The sequence below is a fragment of the Macrosteles quadrilineatus genome, unplaced genomic scaffold (assembly GCF_028750875.1).
Source record: "Macrosteles quadrilineatus isolate MER2022 unplaced genomic scaffold, UCM_ALF_1.0 Scaffold_3__2_contigs__length_128488019, whole genome shotgun sequence".
In the NCBI taxonomy this organism is placed as follows: domain Eukaryota; kingdom Metazoa; phylum Arthropoda; class Insecta; order Hemiptera; family Cicadellidae; genus Macrosteles; species Macrosteles quadrilineatus.
Genome location: NW_026542596.1, coordinates 115,407,362 through 115,432,686, shown reverse-complemented (window position 1 = coordinate 115,432,686; position 25,325 = coordinate 115,407,362). Strand labels below are relative to the sequence as shown.

Genomic DNA, 25,325 nt, shown 5'->3' with positions numbered 1-25,325 from the left:
CTCTCCTAAACACAAAAATACAAAAACTAATAAACATTTTCCACGGAGGAAATTCGTTGAATCGACGCCATGTCATACTTTACAGTATTCTAGATAGAAAAACATAATGATAAGGATGATTTAGGTTAAAGAAGGAGACAAATAAAATTGCAATATCAATCGACACATAAGTATAATTGAGATCTGGTTTTTGGTAGTAAACCTAGGGTCGAGTAAAGGGAGGGCAAATGCCAATGTTTATAGTGAGCTGTGTCAGTGTGTTAGAGTGTGCGGCGGTCTGTGTGTGTGTGAAGCGCACTTGAATCACCTTATTAAACCCCTGGTGTGAACTGATAAGAATGTCCGGCCCGAGAATTCCCTTAATTAAGAATCAAGAGCTCAACACTTGGCCAGAAGAGGGTCAAAATTATAAGGAGATGACATATTTTATGGTCGCTGTTGCCCTAAAACGTTGTTCGCTTAACTTCTCAATCTATCGAGGTAAATTGATTTAGAAGCAACAACATAATAGGTAGTTTTGGCTATTATACGACGAAAATACTATTTTCTAGCAATAGAATGGATGAAGTAGTATAGCTTTTGAAGTAAGTGGTAGATATGGAGAAAACTTTGGTATTATACCGACCATACCTAATTAAAAAACATAACCTAACCTGAGGGTGATTAGGTTAAGTTTGGAAGATTTTTATCGGTTTGGTCTCTATAATACCAAATTACCGATATGGACAAAGGCAGTATGTAAATATTACTTTATAGGCCTATGTGGAATTTGTTTACAAAACTACTAGCCAAAATACCTCCGGTAGTTACGCATGACTTTTACTGTGTTTGGATTAAGGTTTCAATATTTCTGAAGATTACATTGTTTCACACTGTTGAAAAAATAAGGTCTGATTTTTGCAATGCAAGTAAATTGTTCCTTTTTGAAAAAGCCTTCAAAATTAATTACCCGTTAAATGCAACCAATTAATCAAATTACATTTAAACATTTTCTTTTCAACAACCGATACAAGTTTATTAAAATGTAGTTTTTAAGTATGTAGTATAGTTTTAACTGTTTCAGGATTATTGAAAACTCGAATAAAGATTATTTTGAATTGTAAAATCGGTCAAAAAGACTACTGATATATATTTATATATATATTATATACAATATATATATATACATATATTGATATATTTAGTTACCTATATAATTTGTACACTTGGGAGTAATGTGAAATGTAATTTAAGATGAGTAATCCTACATTTGAGAACTGAAATACGAGTAGATTCCTACTTAAAAACGAACTACAGTAGCTGTTACCCACGGGCTTCACCCCATTTGACTTCATAAAGTATTAATAAAACTATTGATTGGTTAAGTTAAGCTGAAGTAAACAAAACAGAATACAGAAATACAAACAAATAATAACACATGAATTTAATAAGGTATACATTGAAAGAATAACATAAGTACAGCTGACCTATGTTTAACAATAAGTATATGGAAAGTTCCCTTTGGAAAGCAATTACGACCAAGGGCAATTTATGAAATAATAGATAGTTTTGGGCAAGGTTTCTCGTCAACGAACATTTTACTAATGGTTTATGGGGGTGTGACTTGTAGTTTTCTCAAAAGTTCATGGGTACTTTGGGCTTTATATATGGATTATTTGTACCTAAAAAGGTGGTAGGCTACATAGCAGTTGACAGATTCCACGTAAGCTCAGCAAGTTGTCTGACAACATAAGGCGGAGGCGAAGGTATAGGCTACATGTTGACATTATTGCGAAAGTTCATTGGATGTGTCATCTCGTGGGCTCGTGACGTCACCAGGCGTGAGGTATTGCAGTATTTCAGGCCTCGTTTAATATCCTGTAGCTCAGCACCTGACAGGCGAAAAATTGAATTCATAACTGAATTTACCAACTTTGTAACAAGGGCGAAATGTTTGTCACTAACGTTAACCGATGTCAAATTAAATAAAGGTGTCTTCATTTAGTAAAATATCATACATTTACGAGTAGAAAATCACTACGGTTGAATTACTGTATTATTTTTATAGCCTTTTAACGTTACGATTTGTCACATATAATATTAATAGTCGAATTGTCTGCGATATGTCACAACCTATATATATTATTATGATCACTGTGAGATTCATCTAGTTCACTTTAAATCAGCTACAATGCAATCGTGGGGTAACAGTATGGAGTTATTTCAGTATTCTGAGCCGAGAATAATCTGGACACACAAAAAGAATTGTTATACATAATACAATAAGCGACTTCTCATTAACATCCTTTTTCAAACCGCCTTCCTAAACAGATTTTTACAATTGAGGTGTTTTAAAAGCTTATGATCTAGAGAAGGGACGGATGCCAACTAATAGACAATTTATTTTTCTCTAATAGGAAGTAATCCCCCCCTTGCGTTTGATTTATTTATAGAGTTCTATTTCAAAGATGTAGTGATGCTGAACACCTTCCTTTATAAAAGGGGTTGAATGTAAAATGTACTTTTAACAGTAGATCATTCAGTGGAATGAATTTTTAATCGCAGTTATATTGTAAATAAAAGATGACACAGGTTATGAAAATGGATGTTCAGGCCAATTTAGTGTTATATAACTGTAACCTATTGTAGAAGGAAATACTATGTTATAGATCTACAATCACAAATTTAAACGTGTGTAAATTAGTAGATTTTATCACTAACTGTTTTAAATAGCTTAATCTTAGAAAGGTAAAGAGGTATCGAATAATTCGTTTTACCTTGGAAAAAGATTTCAAAACTATTGAAATGCGTAATGTGCGCACAGGTTCTCTCATCTATATCTATATACGTGAAGTTGTGCAGGAAACTTTCTTTTTAGGGAAATAATTAGAGAGTGAGGTCCTGGGGCCCTTTAAAGTTGCGCATTTCTCCAAAAGATTAACATGGGAAACAAACATTGAAAACCCCAGCTGTTGTCAACAATTAAAAATGAGAAGAAGAACATATGTTAGTTATAAACTGTCAATAAGTTTGCTAATTTAACAGTTTGCTACAAACATTTACTGACTTCGTTGAAATGAAATATTTACTATTTGAATTTGGGTTGGCGTAAATATTACTATGGAAAAAAGCGAGAGAGCCTGGATAAATTGATACACTAAAAATAAAACTGAATTAACACTGTGCTGCATTTCTTAGTAATCATTGAAAGAGCCGATTTGCAAACTATGGAAACATAGGAAAGCCAAAGAACACCACCAAGTAGAAGAAATACAAATAATGGTTTTTTTAAATTTATAATCGTTATTATGGGCAACCTAATGCGGCTATGAGTAAGGCTATTTTTTTGTAGAAAACACTAAAAAACAAGATCAGCTTTTGAAAAATGATGAAATATTTACAAGAAATGTTGATTATATCGATCTGTTATGTACATCTTGACTATTTTCATTTAATCTTTGAGTCGAATCTTTTAAAGTAATCAGAAGTTATGACTGCTATTCGTTTTGAAATAATGCCTGTAATAGTTAACAATTGCTCGAATTTGAGCAACAGGTACACTAGTAATATTTAAATCATGAAATGTTTCTCATCACAAAAAATCTTGAAAATGGATCAAATGTCTTGAAACGGTAATAAATTCCATCGACGCGGTTGTTTAAATTATTAAGTTAGGAGGCTGTTTACGTTATTCAAGTTTGTTCTGATGAACACAAAAGTTACTTCATAAACCTGACTGAATGGTAGAAAATGGATCCGGTCATCACATCTCAGACGATGCCCCGTGGGAGTCTAAAATGTCCATATGTATCTTTCGTAAGTAAACATAGACTGACTACCAAACAACGATCCACAACACAACGTTAACAATTTACATTCATTACTTTGTTGTGTGGGTAAAGTTATAATCTACTCAGCTTCACAGAATATTTGATTTAATTTAACCAAAAATATTTTCAGAAAAGTGGTTTAAAATTTAGTTTCTAACACGGATCATACATAGTTTTAGTATCAATGCGATGGCTTTGAAGGGGCGTGATGTAATGTTGTGTTGAATTTCTAAACTTAATCTATTCCTGATGGCTCGTTTAATTCAAAGAGATTCAAACTTGAAACTCTAACAATATAAAGCGATCAGCATTGTTAAACATATCAATTAGTTTCGGCTTACACAGGATCTAACAGTAACTAAAATAATCCGTGTTAAATTGAACGTTCAATCCGAACTGCACTAAGCCATATTAAAATCGGACAACTTCGACGATCTGCAATAACGGGGAATTCTACATCCCTCGAATCGAGGTATTACAATAACAATCGGTGCTTTGTATTGTATATGCACATGTTACTAAGACTTTAGAGATATCAATGTAAATGAAATATAAGTCCGTACGTTGCTTAAAATGAAGTAATATTCTTTGCGACTCCGTATTAATGTCAACGCGAGTATTTTCGATATCGGTCTGCTTGTCTGTTTGTCATTTAACACATGCTGTGTACGAAAAATAAACTACCTAACCTCAACATCCAAAGTGGTAGCCAACTTTTGACTCTCAACATTCCAAGCAATGTTGGATTAAACAAAATGACGTCCCGTTAATAATATTTTTTACGTTTACATCTTTAAAGGTATATTCTTTATTTTGCAGTTGAAAATATAATTTTAAATCTTTTTAGAGATAAAATTATAAAGGCCGCCGTTTTGGATTAGTACAAAGTAGAAATTCGATATTATCTGTTCGGATGGATTTTCTCTGTCACCGTACTCTCTATAATGAGTTAAAATCGACGAATCAGGGAACTCAGAAATATTGCAGAATACCCCCCATTGACTATACCACGTATTTTAGACTATTGTTTATCTTTGAGGTTTTTTTATAATCTTGTCCTAAGGAATAAATACACATAATCTGTCCAAGTAGTATACACCCTGTGTTAAAAGATGACGATCTTACGCCCCAAATCGCAACATGATGAAGACCGGTCGAAATTAGCCGCCATTATACAAATTTCATACATGTAAATGTTTATAGAATAAGTATCGCCATATGTTGTGTTACTGTATTTATTTATTTTGTTATTTATTCCTACGGCAAATGCCATTAAACAATACATATCAAAGGAAGAGTGTTTGCAAAAATAAATACAAGAATTGCAATTACATGGCACAATATGCATACAAAAGGCTAGAAAATGATGGTTTCAGATTGCATTGAATGATCCGACACATTACAGAATAATACGTGCATGAACAAGCAGAATAAATAGTTATAGAACAAGAGACATCATATCATTAAAATATCATATGGATTGTACTATACATTCGTATACTAGCACCAATTGTAATTTAAAATAAAAAGTAATACGCGTTCCGTACCTCGTTGCAAAGCATGGGCAAATCTGGAACTGGCTATTTAAAGCGCCCCAGGACAAATTAAACTATTAATTGGTTAGGATTAGAACAAAAGTAATCGGATTCAGATAGGTTGGATTCTGTGGCCAATTTGTGATCAGCTGTAAGCTAATTGCATAAAAAATTAGACGATTTGTAAAACCAAATGGCGTACTTATATTTTACTTAAAAGTCTTGCTTATTGGAGAAAATATATTATCTAGTTCTATGATTAGTACAACTAACTGTGACGTCATTTTGGTGACGAATATAACAAATGTTTGACGATATTGCTCCAATCCCGGCACAATGCACGGGTAAAGCCGGGATTAATTATTTAAAGGCTGATTAATAATAATTGGTAGTAGAACAATAGCAATCGAATGCAGATTGGTCTGGTTCTGTGGTCGATCTGACCAAAGTCCGTCCCTAGACTTTGTGTATGCCGTGTTATTAAAGTAGCTCTCCCCATATTAAACTGAGTCGTATACATTTTATCGCTCGACAACGCTGGCCACGACTTAATTAGTTTGCCTAAATTGCAAATGTTTACACTAGTTTGAAGGGATACCAACCAAACTGTATGTTTAGGTAAATCTTTTATGAGCGTTAATAGTTTAAGCAGAACAGAGTACACTGCTTTTAATATGTAGTACAAATAACCAAATCTAATCTAAAATTTCGCTATTACCCTTTAAAAAATTTAAATAAACCATTGTATGTCTTGGTGTTTTTCATGATGTTTTTAAATGTTTTAAAAACAAATGTTTTTAACAGTTTAAAATTGTTTATTTACATTTCACGGCACGATTTTAATTTTTAGTATAATCTGTAAGTCGAAAATTCTCAATTTTCCTATACATTTGAAATATAGGCCTACAAATTCATGGTTTGATAGACGTATTAGACCTTTATCAGAGGTTTTACAAATTCTTTACAACTACAAAGTAATCCTATATCAAAGTTTTAATTTTCAGAATTTACACATTTAAAATTGTACAATTTAATATTTAAAATAAGACAAACCAAATACATGATTGTGTACATTCTTTTAATTAGAGTAATTTTAGTAGTAAAACATACCAACAATTTCCGACATAGTTCGTTAAGGGTATTTAAAATTCCAAATCATTATGAAGAAGATCCAATGTAGGATTAGGGGGTTTTGAGGTATTTTACATTCCTACCATGTTATCAGTTACGATTTAAATCTTGCAATGTGTATACATTAACAATTCTACGTTAAAAAATTTGGCCCTTACTTTGCCTGGTAAAATACAGAATTTAACATTTCATTAATTTTTCTGTGGCCTGAAAATATTTGTGAGCCATTTCAACTTTGCTTTTAGCATAACGTGAAAAGATTTTGTAAAGGGGCCGATAACAACCTAAGTTCTAAAATCCTGTGCACCATTCGGCAACAAAGACAATGTCTTGAAACACACCGGGATTCTCCTAGTTAGGGACGTTTGCCAATCGTCTAATTGCAAGAGGTAATCACAAGAACAATCAAGAATGTCGGGTCAGTCGACTAATTGCAAGTATTTAACACCCTTAACTAGCGTCGAACAAACCCTACCTCATTTTCTGCTCTGTTTGTACTTGAGACACTCTCTGATGAACTTTCCAAGCTAATTAACTTGATCTAGAGATAACTGTGTAACACAAGGGTTTGCTGTTAATTCAGAAAGTTCCTTGTAATGTAATGAATACATTTGGAAATAGTAAAGTAAGTTTAATGTGTACATACAAAAATATTTCGAAAGCAAATAAAAAGTACTTACAGCAATTAAATATACAGTACACGGTGGCTTTAGGTTATGGGTTAAAATAAAAAGAAAGCATATATAAACGACTACAAAGTTTTTTTTTTTTAATCAAGTTTCAAATAGAGAGCATTTTGTATCTAAGAACTGTTACTTTGGAAGTTAAAACGAAAAAGGTCATTTTGGAAAAAAAGATTTCAAAATAACTTTAACGATATGTGTTATTTCAGCATTGTAAATGTTGTACAAACCAGATAGTTATATTTTATTTATATTTTTGTTGGTGTAGGCCTATTGACTTTTAGTGCATAGCTTAATAAATTACAATTATTATTCAAAAATAAAATACCCTCGCCATAGCAAACCTGCAAGCGAATTTCCATTTACCCGGCTTGATTTCTAATCAAATATTCCCTAAAGATTTTCAGATCTATTTCTTATTTAAATAACATTTTTAGAGAGTACTTAGAATGGCTGCTGCTACGGGGGAGATATTGAGGTGTTTTTTTTTAATTAAAATGTTGATAGCTTAGTATGAAATAAACAAAAGATTCACTAGGACGATGGAAACTTGCTTCAAAAACCAAGGAATGATCGACATAAATTCATTATTTCATCTGTTCAAATCTTTAAAGGTCTTTGACTGAACCTTTGTTGCCAAATGACAAAAAACTTGGGTTCTCATATTAACATAGCTAAACTAACCCTCTAACACTGACCAATAAAAAATATTTTTCGCCATTATTCTCAAAAAACAGCCGTGTTAACTTGAGCTCGAGTCGAAAAGAGTCACTTTTCGTCCTAGTGATGAAATATAGGCTATTGGGAAACACTAGTTTCAAATGACAGATTATAGTTCAAGGGTTTCACAAAATCATCTTCCGCAATGTAAGTAGAGCCAACCAATCCCTAATGTTTGATAAATTTTAAGTACTAGAATACAATTTTAAGTATTTTCTAGCCGACCGTCAGTGATTCACCAAGTTAATACTAACTAATAATAAAATATGATAGTTTTTATGGACATTTCTATGACACGCTTTCACTATAACCAAACAGACTGAGGGTTTACGTCCGTGATTCAGCAAGGTAGAACACTAGATTGATTTATAATGAATGTTTCTAATATCTCGGCCACATCAAACCTGAGCTCTGTTTTTGTCGCCCAGGTAATTAACTATCCATCATCTCCAGGACTTCTTACAAAGTCCTTCGGCAGAGTTTTATATTAACGGTCTCAAGTTTTTGTTTTTATTATGTAATTTTTCTACATTTATATCGATTTAAGCTAAAAGCGAGAATTATGAGATACACATTGACGATTTCACACAAAACTTGAACTACCGGAAGTGAGGAGGTGGTCTCTTAACGTTCAATTACCCTAAAGTTTTACGGAGATCGCATAAATGGATTGGTAATATATAAAGTAAAAACGAAGTGATGCAATTTTCCATAGTACGAAGATTTAATGAATATTTGACTAATTCTTTGCTTATGTTAACATTGTCAAATTAATTTCGCAATTACCAAGTGTTAAAAAACGAAGCCTAAGGGATTTTGCGGACAGGAATAAGTTTACAACCTTTCTATGCACATGATTTGGAATATTTCTCACTGTTAGACCGAAATCATGACTTGGTAATGCATAAAGGACAGTACGGGTATCTATATATTAATTTGAAACTGTTTTTCTTTGTCACAGCTATTTTGAGAGAACGGCTGGGCGTAGAAACTCGGTAGAGGTGTCTAAAGAAAGGTCTTGGTCTATAGATGAGTCATCAAAAGAGAAACATGGTGAATTCCCTTGGGGCTCTGCCTCCGTGGTCTTTAAATTCCCATCCCATGTTATTCTTATGGAGGAAAACGGGGTTTTTGTCACAGCTAATTTGAGAGAACGGCTGGGCGTAGAAACTTGGTCGGGGTCTCTAAGAACGGTCTTGGTCTGTAGATGAGCCATCAAAAGAGGAACGAGGTAAATTCCCTTGGGGCTCTGCCCCAGAAGCCTTTAAAGTTGCCTCTTCAGATTTGTTTACATTACGACCATATGCATAATTCTACACTACTTTTTAATGCAACAGCTGTTAATATTTAAATTGTGATTTACAGAACCAAGTAGAAGAAATAGAAATAATGTTTTTTTACACTAAAAACACGAAAAAAACAAGATCAGCTTATTGAAAAAAGATATTTACAAAAGATTTTGATTATATCTAACTGTTGTGTAGATCGTGAGTATGTCCATAATCTTTGAGTCGCCTGTAATGCTTCGCAATTGCTCGAATTCGAGCAACAGGTACACTAGTACAATTGATTTCACACCATTCAAAAACAAATACTTGACAGAGTTTCTTATAGAATTAAAATAGTCAAAAATTATGCTGCCCAGAAATTAAACATGTTAAGCTCGTTATTTAAACTTGTTTCAAAACATTTTAGTTTCACACGATGCGTAAAAAACACTTGTAAATCCAAGCGGAAAGTGTTGCTAAAGTCAGCCAGCGCAAACTAAGTTAGGTTTCCAACAAAAGGTCCTTCACAATACTGGGGGCGCTGCGTTGATAGAGCAACTTGGACCATTCAACCCGTGTAAACCGAATGAATCTTGCATAAAACAAACTCTGCAGGACTTGAAAACTGTACAAGTCGTAACATTTGAGTAGGCCCGCCGAATCTCAACTTTGAACGTTTCAAACTTTGGACAAATTTGTAAAATAAGAAATAATTCTTTACCAGCATTTTAGGCCTTGGTACATTCTCCGGATGTAATAAAACATGTCTTCCTGTATTTGTTGATTCATCTACACTTATATGGTAAATACCTACGAAACAGTAAATATGTTAAACATATTACAACGGCGATTGATTTTGACCTGTAATGCCAATCACTATACTTTATTGGATACTACCTTATACAGTATCTTTAACCTTAAGGGGGAATTTCTGTACTTCAACAACCATGCGGAAAGTATCAGATTGGCAGTACGAGTGTCGTTAACACTATTTACGCGAGTTGCGTACACTACTTTACCTACGACAGTGCATTAATTACTAAAAAACACGTTTTCGTTTATAACATCGTTTTGCCACTGACAGTGATGCAACGAAACATACCAAACACTTAATTGCACCACTCAACGATTAAATTGGCCTGAACAACTGATTAGTTGAAGTAAGAATCATTACAATGTTACTTCGTCTCTCTCAATCCTTGAACCTCATTGGACCGTTACCCGTGTTGTTATGAGTAAAACAATGCTGTTATGTAAACTATGCTTATATTGATTACATATTTAAATGAGTGTAAATCTGTTCAATTTAGGCAAACTAATTAAGTCGTGGCCGGCGTTGTTGAGCGATAAAATGTATACGGCCCAGTTTAATATAGGGATATTAGGGAAAGCTACTTTAATAACACGACACATAGCGTCCAGGGACTTGGTCAGATCGACCACAGAACCCGACCAATCTGCATTCGATTGCTATTGTTCTACTACCAATTATCAGTTTAATTTTGTCCTTCGGTCTTTAAATAATTAATCTCGGCTTTCTTTCCTCCAACAATCATAATTTATGTTAATTAAAAACAAGTATCTATATATCTAATTCCGTAAGCCCAAAATTTTACAATGAAATTGTGAGCGAACGGAAGGTCGTAGAAAGCTGGGAGAGGTCTCATTTCAAAGGTCTGGGCATGAAATTTTGGGGAAAATTATTCATTTTTCTTAATCATGCACCAAAAGGTTGTTACGTAATAAAATAATTCACTTTTAATAGCATGGGAATCTAGGTCATGTCTGCTTTGTTTACCTACTTTAAAACATGTGGTTTAACTTTATTTAAATCATATGGTAATATATACTGTACTATAATATGTATAGACCTTTTCCCAATTTTAGGGTCTGGATTATTCAATGGAGTACGATTGGTTTTGTTAGGTATGTCTGAAAAAAGTGTAAAGTTTGAAGTAATTTCTGGAGTAGGCAAAGGGAACATATTTTTCATGCCAAAAATAAAACTAATATCTACAGATCATAATATGCTGTTTAAGTTTACAAGGATTCAATTTCCATTATAAATAAAGTGCAAGGCCAAACCTTCAAAAAAGTTGGCATTTATAAAAAAAACCATTGTTTACCCATGGTCATATTTGTTGTTTATAGCCCGGTAAAGCGGCCAGATGATGTTATACTACTACTGTTAAAGTACTACTGTAAAACCAAATAAAGACCAAGGAATCGACCAAAATGGATACTATAGGTACAACAAATGTTTCCAGAGAGATTTTGTTATAGAATTAGCATTTTAGAATTTGGAGGATGACATTATCCCTATGTGTTTTATCTAAGTGAATTAGATTATATTCAAAGAAATTTATATACATTTGATTAATAGTCATGAAGATTATTATTAAACATGTTCCTTAGTTGTAATATGATTTAGTTTGTATTATAAACACACCGCATGAACAGTCCTTTGCAATTTTTATTTTAATCAGAGCAGACATCAAAATGCATTGCAGGTATGTACACATATTATAATATACAAAAATGTTCAACGATAATTCAAGGTAGGGTAACCCATGAGACTAATAATTTGTACAAAATAATTACTAGAATATATAGTATATAGGGGCTATTGCCCCTACAAGCCACTAGTATTAATTATATTATTTTGTTTTCTACGAGTTTAAAACTTAACAAAATGCTAACAGTGTTTGAAATTAGTGGGTATTGCGAAAATGTAAACATTACAATATGTGAGAAAATAAAAATGACAACAAACTACTAGCATTCCTAAAAATTACGGTTGTTAATTGTTATTAAAACAAACATTTAGCCTATAGCATTTATAACATCATTGGTGAGCCTAAACAAATATTTTGTCTTCTATATGAACAACAAAAACATATAACCCATGGATGCGAAGCTCTCGTAAAGATTTCAAAACTACTGTTGAATATACTAATTTTTCCATTTATAGGCTACATTTTTTAGTTGTAATTTGATCGAGGAAGGTTATCTATTTATCGTCGTACAATTTTGCAAATAAATTGTATCGTTAATTTGTAGCTTTATTACCTAATAATGGTCTTAAAAAAATTATCTTTGAAAGGTAAAGAGAGGGGCATTGTTCGGTTCACCTTCTATACAAGTTATATTTTCAAAACTAAATTCAACACTTGTCTTGTTCTTAACTACGTGAAAATACAATTTTCACCAAGTATTATTTTAAAAGATCTTACAAAACAACTTAACCTATAATAATTCCTAATTTCATAGAGCAGTATTTAAGCGAAGACCAATAATTTATTTTCTTCTTTCCAACAATTTCTTAGTGTAATTATTTGAACACAATATGTTTCGGTACTGTACATTAAAGGAGGAACAATAAAAAAATATATTTTCCTCTGAGTCTCAAGGTCGGTGGTTAACAGAAATGAAAACAAAAGTACAACTAATTATTTATCTACTTAATGATTCAGCATTAGCTACACATGCCGTGATGAATAACCACGACGAAGTTTTGTTAAAACAAGCTATAAAGACTAATACATTTCAACGGCAATTTAATGGGTTATCATGATCCTATTTGGACAAAACGTTTTTTTACCTACCACCAAGGTCGCACATTTTAACCGACTCGTAGCATCGAATCAAACATCTTTCTGAATCGAAACACAGTAATTGTACAAGACCTAACAAATATTTACTAAAATAACAACAAACACCACACTTACAACCGATCACTGGAGGGTCTCCACGCGAACTAAGCTGTCACAAATCACCCACCGGAAATAAAAGTGTTGCAAAATCGCGTTGCAGCCGCGAGGCCGCTTTTATAATGCCACATTTTACAATGCCACATTTTATAATGCCACAATGGTCGCCATCATTTACGTCCTACCTGCCACATCCATTCTACAAGTTTCCGTCCGACTCCGAGGTCTCATTTCGCCCGCGATTTATGCCGCTATTTGTTTAGCGTCGAAATGCAAACTAGTCTAAACGCGGGGTTATTGTCGGCGCGGTGAATTGCGAGGGAAAACGTTAAATGACGGCTCTTTAAGTACGAGTTGTAATTTATATTTACCTGGGAAAATTCTCTTTGTAACATTTCGTTAAAAAATCCTTTAGGAAATTTTCTGTACTCTGTATATCACAGTTTCTCAATGAGATTTGGCGATTGAGGTTACTTTGGCTTCGATATTTTTGATTCGATGTTTGTACACAATGTAGTTTGGAAATTAAATCTAACCAACGATAGCATTGTATATTTGATACAATAAAGGTTTGCAATTGTATATTTTGTATTCTCATTACGGTGAAAAGCAACAAATAATATCATAAAGTTCTCTCTGAACGATTATCTTGGCATTTGTCAGAAGGTTTACACAACTACAGAAATTATATCATAAAACCGACTATCACTTAGAATCATAATAATTCCTCTCGGCTCAAGCCCGTGGACGTTTTGAAGCAGACCTTTAAAGTAAATATTTATTGGTCTTCACTTCCAAGTAATTTTAAGCAACTTCCGTAGCTTAAGTGATCTGTAGACCATTTACACGACCTGATTGATGGGTAAAAAAAATCACTATATTGCAAGCATGTGCATGCGGATGATTTTAGTAGGCTTATTTATAAGAGGGTCAGAATCGCTTTAACAAAAATTAGCATAAAGGATCTAATAAGTAAACCGCTACCCATATTAAACTGTACAATAGATACTATTTGTAGGAAAAGTGGTCCGCTATGTTCGGGGGGGGGGGGGGGGGTGGGGGGGGGGTGTAGCGGAACGTCCATTCAAGTCTCTAGTTACGTAATGTATAGGACAAGCCGCCGGCTCCAGCCTTCAATTGGGTTCAAATCCCACCTGTATCCATGTCAACGTTCTGAAATATGCGCTGATTCTACTTCCATACGTTGTACAATACGTTATTGTTGTTCTATTGTTCTGTTACATGATGCATTATGTATATTTACACAATCGAACAAGTGAACACGGGACAGTACACATGCAATGAAGACATCTATAGAATGAAAAAAAATTCTTAAACTTCGTCATAAGGCATAATTTAATGACACGTTGTAAAGGACTATAAATAACTGTAAAATATTATAAAAAACAATATATTGATGAATCGTCATCTTCGTCTCTTAGCACCTAACATAGGATTTGGCTCCGTGGTACTTCGGGGTCCTAGGGTGCCGAATCACGTAACAACAACATCGAATAAAAGAAATAGACAAGCGATTCATGTTGCACAAATTCTTTTGAAATAGTAAGCTGTAACGTTCTACCAGTGCAATAATATGTCTAAAATATTACAGTGACAAATTATTATTTCTTTCACTCAGCACCGAATACTGTACTACTGACTATAGAATTCGGTGCTATGGTGGACGGTGGTATTATGTTTCCAGAATCACCAACTCGCAAAACCAACAGACGTGGAACCCTCATTGTTGTCTGCCACAACGAAATCTAAATTACCCTAAGCTTCTTTTACAGCTACGACCGAAATAAAGTGGAATCTTCCCTGTGGGTTTAGCTAAATTAACAAAACATGCAAGATTAGGGCTCGAGTTACACGGGGGCAGTAAATTCTCTGATCCCTCACAGACAACGCTGTAAAAGCTTCCCAGAATATCCCAGCTGTTACTTGATGCCTCCGTTATGACAATTCCAGTAACGGGACAACTAACTGTATTAGTTTACACGTAGTAATTAGTAAAATCTGCGTCAATGGAAACAGGCCTACATACAGAACTTTAGGCCAGAACACTGTAACTTTATCACAAATAAACAGTCTGAAAATTTTAAATCGAAACTTTCCATTACAACGTAATTTTAGTCAACTACAGATGAAAATCTACTTACTTATGCCAGAAGGTGTCAAACGTACAATATTTCATGCTGTACAAGCTTCAACCCTTTTATACCTTATCTTCAGCAGCATTTATACACAGTACTGTACAATAAACCACATCGACCTATTTTTGTCGAGTATTTAAAACACTACAAACAGGGTTTAACATTACGCGCATTTGCCGGTATTTACGCATTTCCTCGTACGCACGCGTGGAACTTTCGAAGCCGGACGACATTCGTAGGTCAACTGAGAAACACGGGAGAGTGACGTCACAGTGTCAACAGCTGAAGACGAGGCCTGATACATGGGGTAGACTCGGGTAGACTTCCGTATCTGTTGGCACAAACAACCGAATGAAAATATCGGTTATTCGATTGTTTCATTCGATATGTCGTTTGGTTAGTTAGGTTAGGATAACCTTACCTAACTAACAACACGATATTTCGAATAATCGATATATCAATCGATATTTTCATTCGGTTGTTTGTGCCAACAGATACGGAAGTCTACCCGATACATGTATACTGTAGCGTGAAAGTTTGACACCTTCTGGCATAAGCAAGTAATTTTAATCTGAAATAGAACGTTAAGGGTGTCAAGGCTGTTCAATTTGAAATTGATAGGAATAGATTTATTTATATAAAAGAAAATAAAATTAAAAGTTGTTACTTTTCGTCAAATCGAAGGCTCTTACTGTCCAGTCCAACGATAAGGAAGACGATAAATATTATTTAGAGGGATAACACTAACATTATGTGAAACACGACAGCAACATATTATACCCCGAACTTTATGTAGTCAAGCTGTATAAATGTAATGTTCTCGATGCATTTCCAATAATTTACCTAACAATCTGAGGAAAAAAGGGTTATTTCTATAGGTACTATAGTGAGTTCAAACAGCCGTGGCACCTGAGGGATTAGGAGGCCCCAAAGGTTTCCATGGGGTCTCCTAATCCGTCAGGTGCCACGGCTGTTTGAACGGAGTATAGTTCTGTAACAGCCCAACACAAAACATTTGAGCTCCTTCAAGATATTTTTGACTTGTATGGTTATGTTTTGCATTATTAAGTGTTCTTTGTAACCATTTACAATCTGATTACAATGTAGAGGACCCAATATTGATTTAGCAAGGTGATTAGGTCGTGTGATTAAATGACAGCTTTGATTACAACGCTCTGACCTGATGCATGCTGATTGGAGATAAGCCTTGTTAAGACTTGGTAAATTAATGATTCAATAATAATATGATGAATTTTAAAATAAAATGAATTAACAATTAGGTAATTGGACGTTGGCACAACAAACCTTTCTGTGATACCAGGGCAGAATGATAAGTTTTTTGCTTTTACTTAGAGGAATGTTTCATATCTTTATGGCGAGAAGTAACTTCATGAAACAGTTTTCCGTAAGAGGTAAATCATCGTTTTAAATTATCGCCTAAGGCCTGTTTAAGGCTAGTACTCACTAGGACACCCGGTCGCTTATCAACCGGCGATCTGGTTGACGAGCGACCAAATTGCACAAATATCGCCGTGTGTGTACGTGTCTGTCAATTTGGTTGACGGCGATTTGTAGGTTGCCAGGCAACTTTTTGGTTTTCGGACATGTATCGAAAACCTGGGGGTTTCCGATCAACCATTTTATCGCCGGGCAATCAGATTTCTCAAAAAACTAGAGTGTGTACGTACGCTTCAGCGACCAAGTTGATCAACTAAAGACGGCTAGCGCATGCGCAGTACATTGTTTGTGTCAACTGTCAAAACTAAACAGTGCTAGTGCTAAACGTGGTCTCTTTCAAGCTAGAGGGGTTTTTCGATTGTTTGAGTTTATTGTAGACTGCTCAAGTGTTTGTGTTCGTTTGGATGAATGTGTGTACCATGACTGAACATAGTGAAGTCAATGTTGATCAAGACGTGGCGGGCATAACCAACAATCCGGATACATCAACGACTGCGATTGGTCCAATACCCTTTAGCCCAAAATCTTTTGAACAATGTCTTCCTTCTTCTATGGTTACTGCAATTAATTAGAATTATAACTGCGGCAGCAATCTCTTCTTCGTATGTGGGCATGTTGTCACAACACGCAACAGGTCAGTGCAACTAGAGCTCGAACCAGATTCCAGAATCAAACACAGTCCATCCCCACCAAATTTTTATTTCCTGCTCGGTTGAAAGTGCTAGGTATCCTAGTGTGTACCCCCCGGCAATAAAACGTTCAATCATCAACTTAGTCGCTTGTCAACCAGGTCGCCGGTTGATAAGCGACCGGGTGTCCTAGTGAGTACTAGCCTTATCTAGTTTGTCTACTATCTACTACTATGGCGCTCAATGAATGACTGGCCTTGGCCGACTGATCTACGTCATCACAATACTACAACACTGCTGTAGCTGTACTGCCGCTGGCCTTGAAACTGAAACATCACTGCTCTGCCGCGTGGGGGAGAGCAGTGGAGAGTATGTATTATCATACTAACTGTGCACGCTGTAGATCCCAAGATTGGGGGTTTTTTCTACATTTGCAAATGTACAACTATTTTTATCACATTTTCGATACTATTCTGATATACTGACCACCCTCGCATGTTTGGTCAATAACCAAACATATTCAGTTTTAAGATTGAAAATCTGTAAAGCGACAAAGTAAAGATATTGAGCATTAGCTATTTCGAGCATTTACAATTTTGAACGAATTACCGATATTTAAAAATTATATGTACTCGTAGGGTAATTTTATGTTTGTTAAATAAAACAATAGACTAGCCAATACAAGTCATACTTCACATCCCATTGTAAATTTTGAAGCTAGTTTTTCGTGTATAGTTCATGTCCGGTGTCACTGATCACTAGTGTCGACGAAATTTTGTTTCAATTAATTTATGGTTAATTTCATGATTTGGGCTTAAATGTTTGGCTATATAACTAGTGGACGAGTTAGTCTTTATCATGAGATCATTTTAATTTGGTTTAACGACGTTTTAAATAACTGAAATAACAAGAAACAAATTTAAATACCTACCTTCGTATAGCCGCCATTTCAAGTAAGGGTATTGGGTATTGTAAACAAAACACGACTCCAGTGTGTCCACTGGACAGAACTAAAGATAAAATTGTCTTCAGCTGATCCACAAGGATAGGAAACCTACTGGGAGTAACCTATGCTTTATCTATGGTAAAACTGAGTCCGGCTATGCTCAAGTTGACTGTTGGCTGGTGATAAATACTAATCAGTCTAGGCCAAGGCCACTCATTCATTGGGATCAGTGGACTATATCAGCTGGCTTACACCGCCCAGTCATCTCTGGTTACATAATCTTCTCTATTCTTAATCAAACTATCGCAAGTAAGTTACAAAAAGGGTAAATCATGCCCTAAAACCCTTGAGCTTACTTGCATCAAGATAAACAACCGAACAAAAATATAAACAAAACGTGTACTTAGCAGAACAAACTAAATAATAAAGAGAGCCTCACTTTGAACACTAGTTATACAAATAAACCCAGTTTGAAAACGCATAATAGCGTTAAAGCAGCAACTCTCAAAATCCGCTAAACAATAGGTAAGCCTCTTACTTTATTTCAGAGGTTCCCGAGAAACATGGCTTATGTAAAAATACTCTACACGCCCTCCAACAAAGCACTGTCGTTATGTCAGTGTAAAACCAACCTTGAACATTAGATTAAAATTAATATCTGCTCTTTCTCCAAATAACAAGTGACCCAAATTTTTCTTCGACAGTTGTGTTACAAATTAATTTCATCGTAGAATTGGAAAGGTAGTAAGGAGTTAAGGTTTTGTTATATGGATTTTTCTAAAGGCTAAGAATTAGCAAACAGCTGACTTTTCAATTCTACGGATTAAAGCTTTTCTTTAGATACTTCCTTTTCAAATGTAAAATGCAACGTCCATACAGAGCGTCATTGGAGCAGTTGAATTGACCGCTTTAACAAGCAATAGCTTTCTCACTAAGGTTAAATTGACAATTGTGCAAACAAATCGATGATAAAGAACAATCCGCTGACATACTGAGTCATTGTTATGAGTCAGTCACATACACGATGAACTGGTCGGTTATGGAAATATTCTGCATATTCTGCAGTAACAGACTATGCTGACTGACTGACTAGTGACTACCATATTACGGAGTCGTGATATAAGTTAAGTGCGTAAACTGTAGACATATTGACTCAATAAGAGGTACGAGTACGTAATCAATTTGTATCAATTCGATTGTAAACACATGGATGTAAACGTGTCTTACGGATGAAAATTTATACACCAAGAGAAGTTAGAGTCCATTTTGCTGGTTTCCTGTGCGATTTATAGCTCAAGGATAAAATCTGACTAGGATAGGAAGAAGGCAGTAAAGGAGAATCCTCAGAACTTGCGTAGGCAACCTTGTAAGAGAATTTCAGATGACTCCATAAAGAGAAAATGTTGGTTAGGCTAACACGTGCAGAAACCACAAATATCAACAACGCTATCCTTTAAATAATACACTTAGCGACTAGGAGTTAAAGATCCACCCGACATTAACCCCATTAGATTTCGTAAAGGAACCAGAGTTGGAGGGAGACTCTAAGAGCGGAAAAAATAGGTCTTGTCAACCGGAGTGAATTTCTTTCCCGCTGAGCTAGCAGCATTGCTATTCGCAATAGCATGTATCAAAGCATTCATCTAGCTACTAACCTATATTTCTTCTACTACATAAGTGAACCTACATCTCAACGTGGTACTTGAACCGTCAAATAGGCGTTGTGAACTGACATTGGTGATCGGCTGGATTTGAACCCACGCCCTCAATCGATCCACAAAACTCGCCGCACCTTAAAGACATGCTCAGTCCTGGTAATGGTATATGTAAACATTTTCGTATGAATTAATGCCACACAAGTGGATGTAGATTATTTTAACGCCAGTTATGTTAGCACAGAACAAATACGACACTATTTTCTTCTGTCTCAATATTTACTCTGCGATCATGGTAAATTATAGACTAAAATGACAAAAATCAAACAAAACTCACGTGTTTATTGTCTCCAGATCCTAATAACGGCGTATGCGCCTGGAAAAAGAAAACAATGTTTAGAATGTGTACAAACCATGTAAAAACATAACCTTCTCTTAGGTAGTTTGAGCAAGGAAGGGTGTAAAAACCTTCTCAATGAGGCGATCTGTATGATACAAATAATAAACCTATCTACCGGTACATAAAGCATGTTTCTTTAAAACCTTTTTTCTCGGCTCATGTGCATCGCAGGGAAAATCTATGCATAGTACTTTTAGAAAGATAGTTGCCTGTAGATGTGCAGAATCCCTTTATTATTTAAAATACTGTAGGCTCAAAAATAAACACAAAATGAATTTAAAATAAAAAAAAAATACCATGGGTCTTATGGGTTGCCATGCTGGTGACGACATATAAACATAAAATCAAAACAATGAAAGAAACCCCAATCACGTGTTTTTATTTACCGCCTGGAGTGAAAATAGAGGAGTCTATTTGTCTATTTGTACAATGTACATTACATATTTTGGTAGAGTTTCCGACTACTGGACGACCTCTAGTAACAATAAAAATAGAGTTTAGTCTGTAAAACGCTTGGACTTAAATAACAATTGATTTTTACGTTTCACATCTTAAGGGAGTTTAAACAACTTTGTTTTCGATTTCTGCCTTCTTCTGTATTTGTGTGTTCAACTTAAAGTAACGTGCGATTAGTTTTATTAGATCAGGATTCGCGAAAAAAACAACATTAGGTGCCGTCGTTGGAAAAGTGTCCAGCCTTTAATAGGATTTTGAAATGGCTTTTGACTAATTAATGCTGGCCTTTATCTTGTTCTTACGCGATTCATTTAAATGATTTTAATCTTATCAGGATTTTTTAAAATAAAAAGAACAAGTTGTTAACCATCAGAAACGTGTCTGACATATTGTTGTTAACAAATTCCTTTATTTGCTTGGTTTAGTATATCAAAGTTCACATTTTACTAGTTTTCATATTTTAAACGCTGTTAAATTTTAACTGCCACGGAGCTGAATAAATCAAATGATGGACATTTTAACAAGGTCAATGATACATATACGAGTATTTATTCCACAATATAAAAAATACTATAACAAATATTAAATGCAACAACCACTGATAATAGATTGTTGTTTTTGAACCATCAAACATTTCGACTTATACCATGTTCCAAATCACATTATCCATTAGTTAAACCCTACAAATAATTATATCCAACAGAATCGAGAAAACAAAGTTTAAACAAAACTTAATGAGAACGCAAAGCTACAAATTGCTCGGCGCTAAATTCTAAAAGGCAGAGAGGCGGCAGAGCCGTCAACATTGAAAACGAAGGTGATGGAATTAATTAATCACTTTCCAGCGAGAACTAATTAACAAACCCGGATAACAGGTTTAGTTCCATCTTTTCTACAATGGAGATACGTTGAGCCGAGGAAAGTGTAGGATTTATGAAGGAATAAACAGTGGCATAGAAACGATGCATTAAGCCTCTTTCACACGACGCGGCGCGCGCCGTGCGGCGCCCGCCGGATCCGGCGTAGGGCTATGGGAGTATATGAGTCCCTCCACACTACGTCCGGCGCGCGCCGCGCGGCGAATTCGCCGCACGGCGCGCGAGTTACCGCCGGATGCACCTTGAGCCGGACGACAGCGCCGCGCGGCGTCCACGCCGGACCACTTGGTGAAGGTGCATTGGTTCTTATGGGAGCTTTCACACGGTGCGGCGCGCGCCGCACGGCCCAACCCCTACGCTGATTCAATTTAGGCAAACAACCTGACCAAGAGGGTGCAACAGTTAATTAAGAAATTATATATCGTTGTATCGGAAAATAATATATTTAAAGCTATTACAAAACATATATTTTTATGTTCATCCCATGCAAATCGGTCAACTTAAAGTATTAAAACATTTTTTTTTTCTTTAATAACTAGAGGAGAATATTTAGTATTAAGTTAATAATTTAGTAATTTATACGTAATGTAACATTTTTTTAACTTCTAGAATACAATATTTTCAGATATGACGAATACTTATATATAATACGTGAAGGCGATTTCTATAAAATACTACTCCTCTGTTAATAATGGACGGATTTTTACAAACCATGTGTCAAAATTAAGTATTTGTTGTGTACCCTTTCACAAATTCCTGTAGTAAAAGTCCTCGGGCTTTGCCCTCCGGCCATGAAAATCCCAATGTATATCTTATGAAGACAAGATTTTGTTTAGTTAAACCATAGACTAACCAACACAAGTAGACTTCTCATCCCATTGTTAATTTTGAAGCTCGTTTTTCATGTCTAGTTCATGTACGCCACACTGGGCGCTAGTGTCGACGAAATTTTGTTTCTATTATTTTAGGGGGAGTATTTTTTATCTATGGTTAAACAGACGAATAATTAGTATTAATTACAACTGTTCATAGTACACACATGATACACAGAGAGTTTTCGTTTTCAGTTTCGATAGATGGAGTGGAGTGAGCGTTCGTTTTCAGAGTGAGTTCGTTTCCAGTTTCGATAACTGGAGTGGAGTGATTGGTTACATTATCTATGAGTTGACTCTTTTAAGTCGACGGAAATTGTGACAATTATTCGTAAAAAAAACTACTTTAATATTTTGCAATTGCTCCAATTCGAGCAACAGGTGCACTAGTTTTTATATTTTAAATTAGCCTACAGTATTAATTTTATTTGAACTTTTAAGTGGAGTATTCATTTAAAAGCCACAACTGAACGGAAAATAATAAATATTTAGGAGGGCCGTACGGCGCGCGCCGCACGAAACCATACTAGTGTGAAGACACACGCTTGTCCGGCGCAGCGCCGCACGGCGGACGCCGCACGGCGCGCGCCGCTTCGTGTGAAAGAGGCGTTACACGCATCTGGGTTGGCCGAGCTGGGGAAATAACACTATGTACGATCAAATGTACCATTCTGATCAAATAATGCTTCACAGTGGAACCTTGATAGGAAGTCACACTTGATAAGTTGTGTCATCTTCTACATTCGCTAACATTTATTTTACCTCTAATCAAATGTAATCGCAACTCTCGATAAGAATTCTACTTTGATAACAAGTCTTATTTAGTAATCGCCAAGAGTCTTGTTATCGAGGTTCTACTGCATTAAAAAATAAAGCGTTTGCATGTGAGGTGTGAGGTGTTAAATATAAACATTGAAAGGACTTTAAAGTAAGGTTTAGATGGAGAGGAAGGATTTTAAGTGTTTTATTTAAGTGGGGTTTTAAGGCAGCATTTGAGTATATTAGTTATGTAACAGCAGCAGAATTTAGAATATACTAAGGTTATCAATTACCAATCAATCAATTGTTGAAGATGGGGACGCCACTATGAAGATGAGGTTAGGATGAGTGGCGCGATCTTGTAGTCTTATGATATCGTAGGCTTATTATATAGCCAATCAACTTGTCGTGGCCCTGTGTGGTGCACGCGTATTTTGAGGGATAATTGAAAAGATTGATACATTTTGAAAATATTGATTTTACAAGATGGAATTGATTGATATAATTACTGTAAAAGATTCTCGAATATCAAAATCAAATAATCAGACTTTAACAAGTGTTTGCTAGCATGTTCAGAAAACATGATAATTTTAAGTGATTAAGATGAACAGCATTTTATAACACCTACACTTTGATCACCTACTATAGAACTGTAACAGGTTAACATTTTAGTAAACAAGATAATTATCAAACGAGTTTCGTCAAAGATGTAAACAAGTGATAAACCTGTTTATCGGTTTAATTTCAGTAAGAGCAATAAACAACCTAATATCCACCGGCTGATCAAGATCGCACTAAAAGGCGAATAACAATTCAAATGGTTCTGTCTGGCCCATAAACTTTTACTTCCACCCGGTCAAATATATACCGTTTCCCGCCTAGACTATTGTGTGTGCAATATTAATAATTCCTTACTGTATTCTTTAGTGTTGAGAAAAGTCAAATCAAATAGTTTCAGTAATTTTTTATTCGACGTCCCTAAACAACACTTTAATCCCAGTGATATTTCTCGCTCTGATGCAAAGTGTGCCAAAAGCGCGGCAGCTGACGCACGGAATGCCAAGCGATGGTGTTTAAAGGACAATGCATATGCATGTAATCAGCTGTTCTGAATATGCATGAAGGAGAGGCCGTCCAGCCGGGCGACGCTTGTACGCTTGCTTCTGGCGGATTTATACTAAGTCGTTACGAAAAGTCACCTTCTCGCCACAAGTGTAAAATTAAGTTAACGTCTTTTTCACATTGTTATGTAGTTGTTATTTGTTCAAACAATTAAAAATTATGATCGAAAAAGGTTAAAAAGCTCTTATATCTTCTACAGATTAACAGATAATTTGATTATGGAAGTATTAAATAAATGTTATAATAAAGCTAAAATAGAAAATAACCAAAACGCAATGCATAATTTTAGCTTAATATCAACGGAGAATCAATGCATTTTATTTTAGACATACAAATAAGAGATTTTAGTGGAGATGAGTTCACGTAGGCTACATACTGAACTAAGGTTGTAAAAAGTGCAGTTTTCCAAATAATTGATTTTCCCTTTTTAATCCTTATGCAGTATTCGATATAACCCTCTTATATCGAAAATACTACGTAACATTTTCAATAATCTCATTGTAGCTAACACTTTATTGCAATCCATGATTCAGTTATTGAAATTGTACATTTATATTTTAGAATTGAAAAAATGTCTTAGTTACAGACATAAGTTTACTAACAAATGCAAGATAAATATTATTTAGCTCGTTAATATCTTATGCTTAAACAGATTGTATAATCAATTAAATAAGCGAGAAAAGTTTAGCAAAACAAGTCATTATCCGTTTCCAAATCACCGCACAGTTTAAAGCTTCAATGCACGATGTTTTCGCCCATTGCATATTCTGCGATGTGAATCTATGAATGTTTTACGTATAAAGTTGACTGTCACTAATATGTTTTAGTTTATTCCAAAACAATTTACTGGTTTAAGATTATGGGAATATGTATTTACTTTATTTCATAAAATGTCGATTTACTACCAACCAAATTATGTTCAAGTTGTGACACTGAGAAAGAATAAACATTGACCAAAATACGCAAGTGGCTAAACTATACCTACTGGTGTGGATATTTATAGGGATGCACTGTGGATGCGATGCTCCCTGGTGTGGATTTAACGTCCGCACTAGTGAGTACTACGACTATCTGCAGTGCTATCCCGATAACTAGACCAATTCGTAATTTACAAGGTAAAAATGTGGTTCAGATTCCA

General features: G+C 35.0%; 1 protein-coding gene across 13 annotated transcripts in view; it reads right to left on the bottom strand.

Annotated features, from left to right (window-relative positions):
- The window catches only part of LOC128988457 (disks large 1 tumor suppressor protein-like), a 1,201,819-nt gene that overhangs the window by 101,480 nt on the left and 1,075,014 nt on the right, over positions 1–25,325 (bottom strand). For all 13 annotated transcript variants that reach the window (XM_054409756.1, XM_054409751.1, XM_054409752.1 and 10 more), the window contains one exon: positions 20,038–20,076. In XM_054409756.1, coding sequence (XP_054265731.1) covers positions 20,038–20,076 — 39 coding nt within the window. The remainder of the gene's footprint in view (positions 1–20,037; positions 20,077–25,325) is intronic.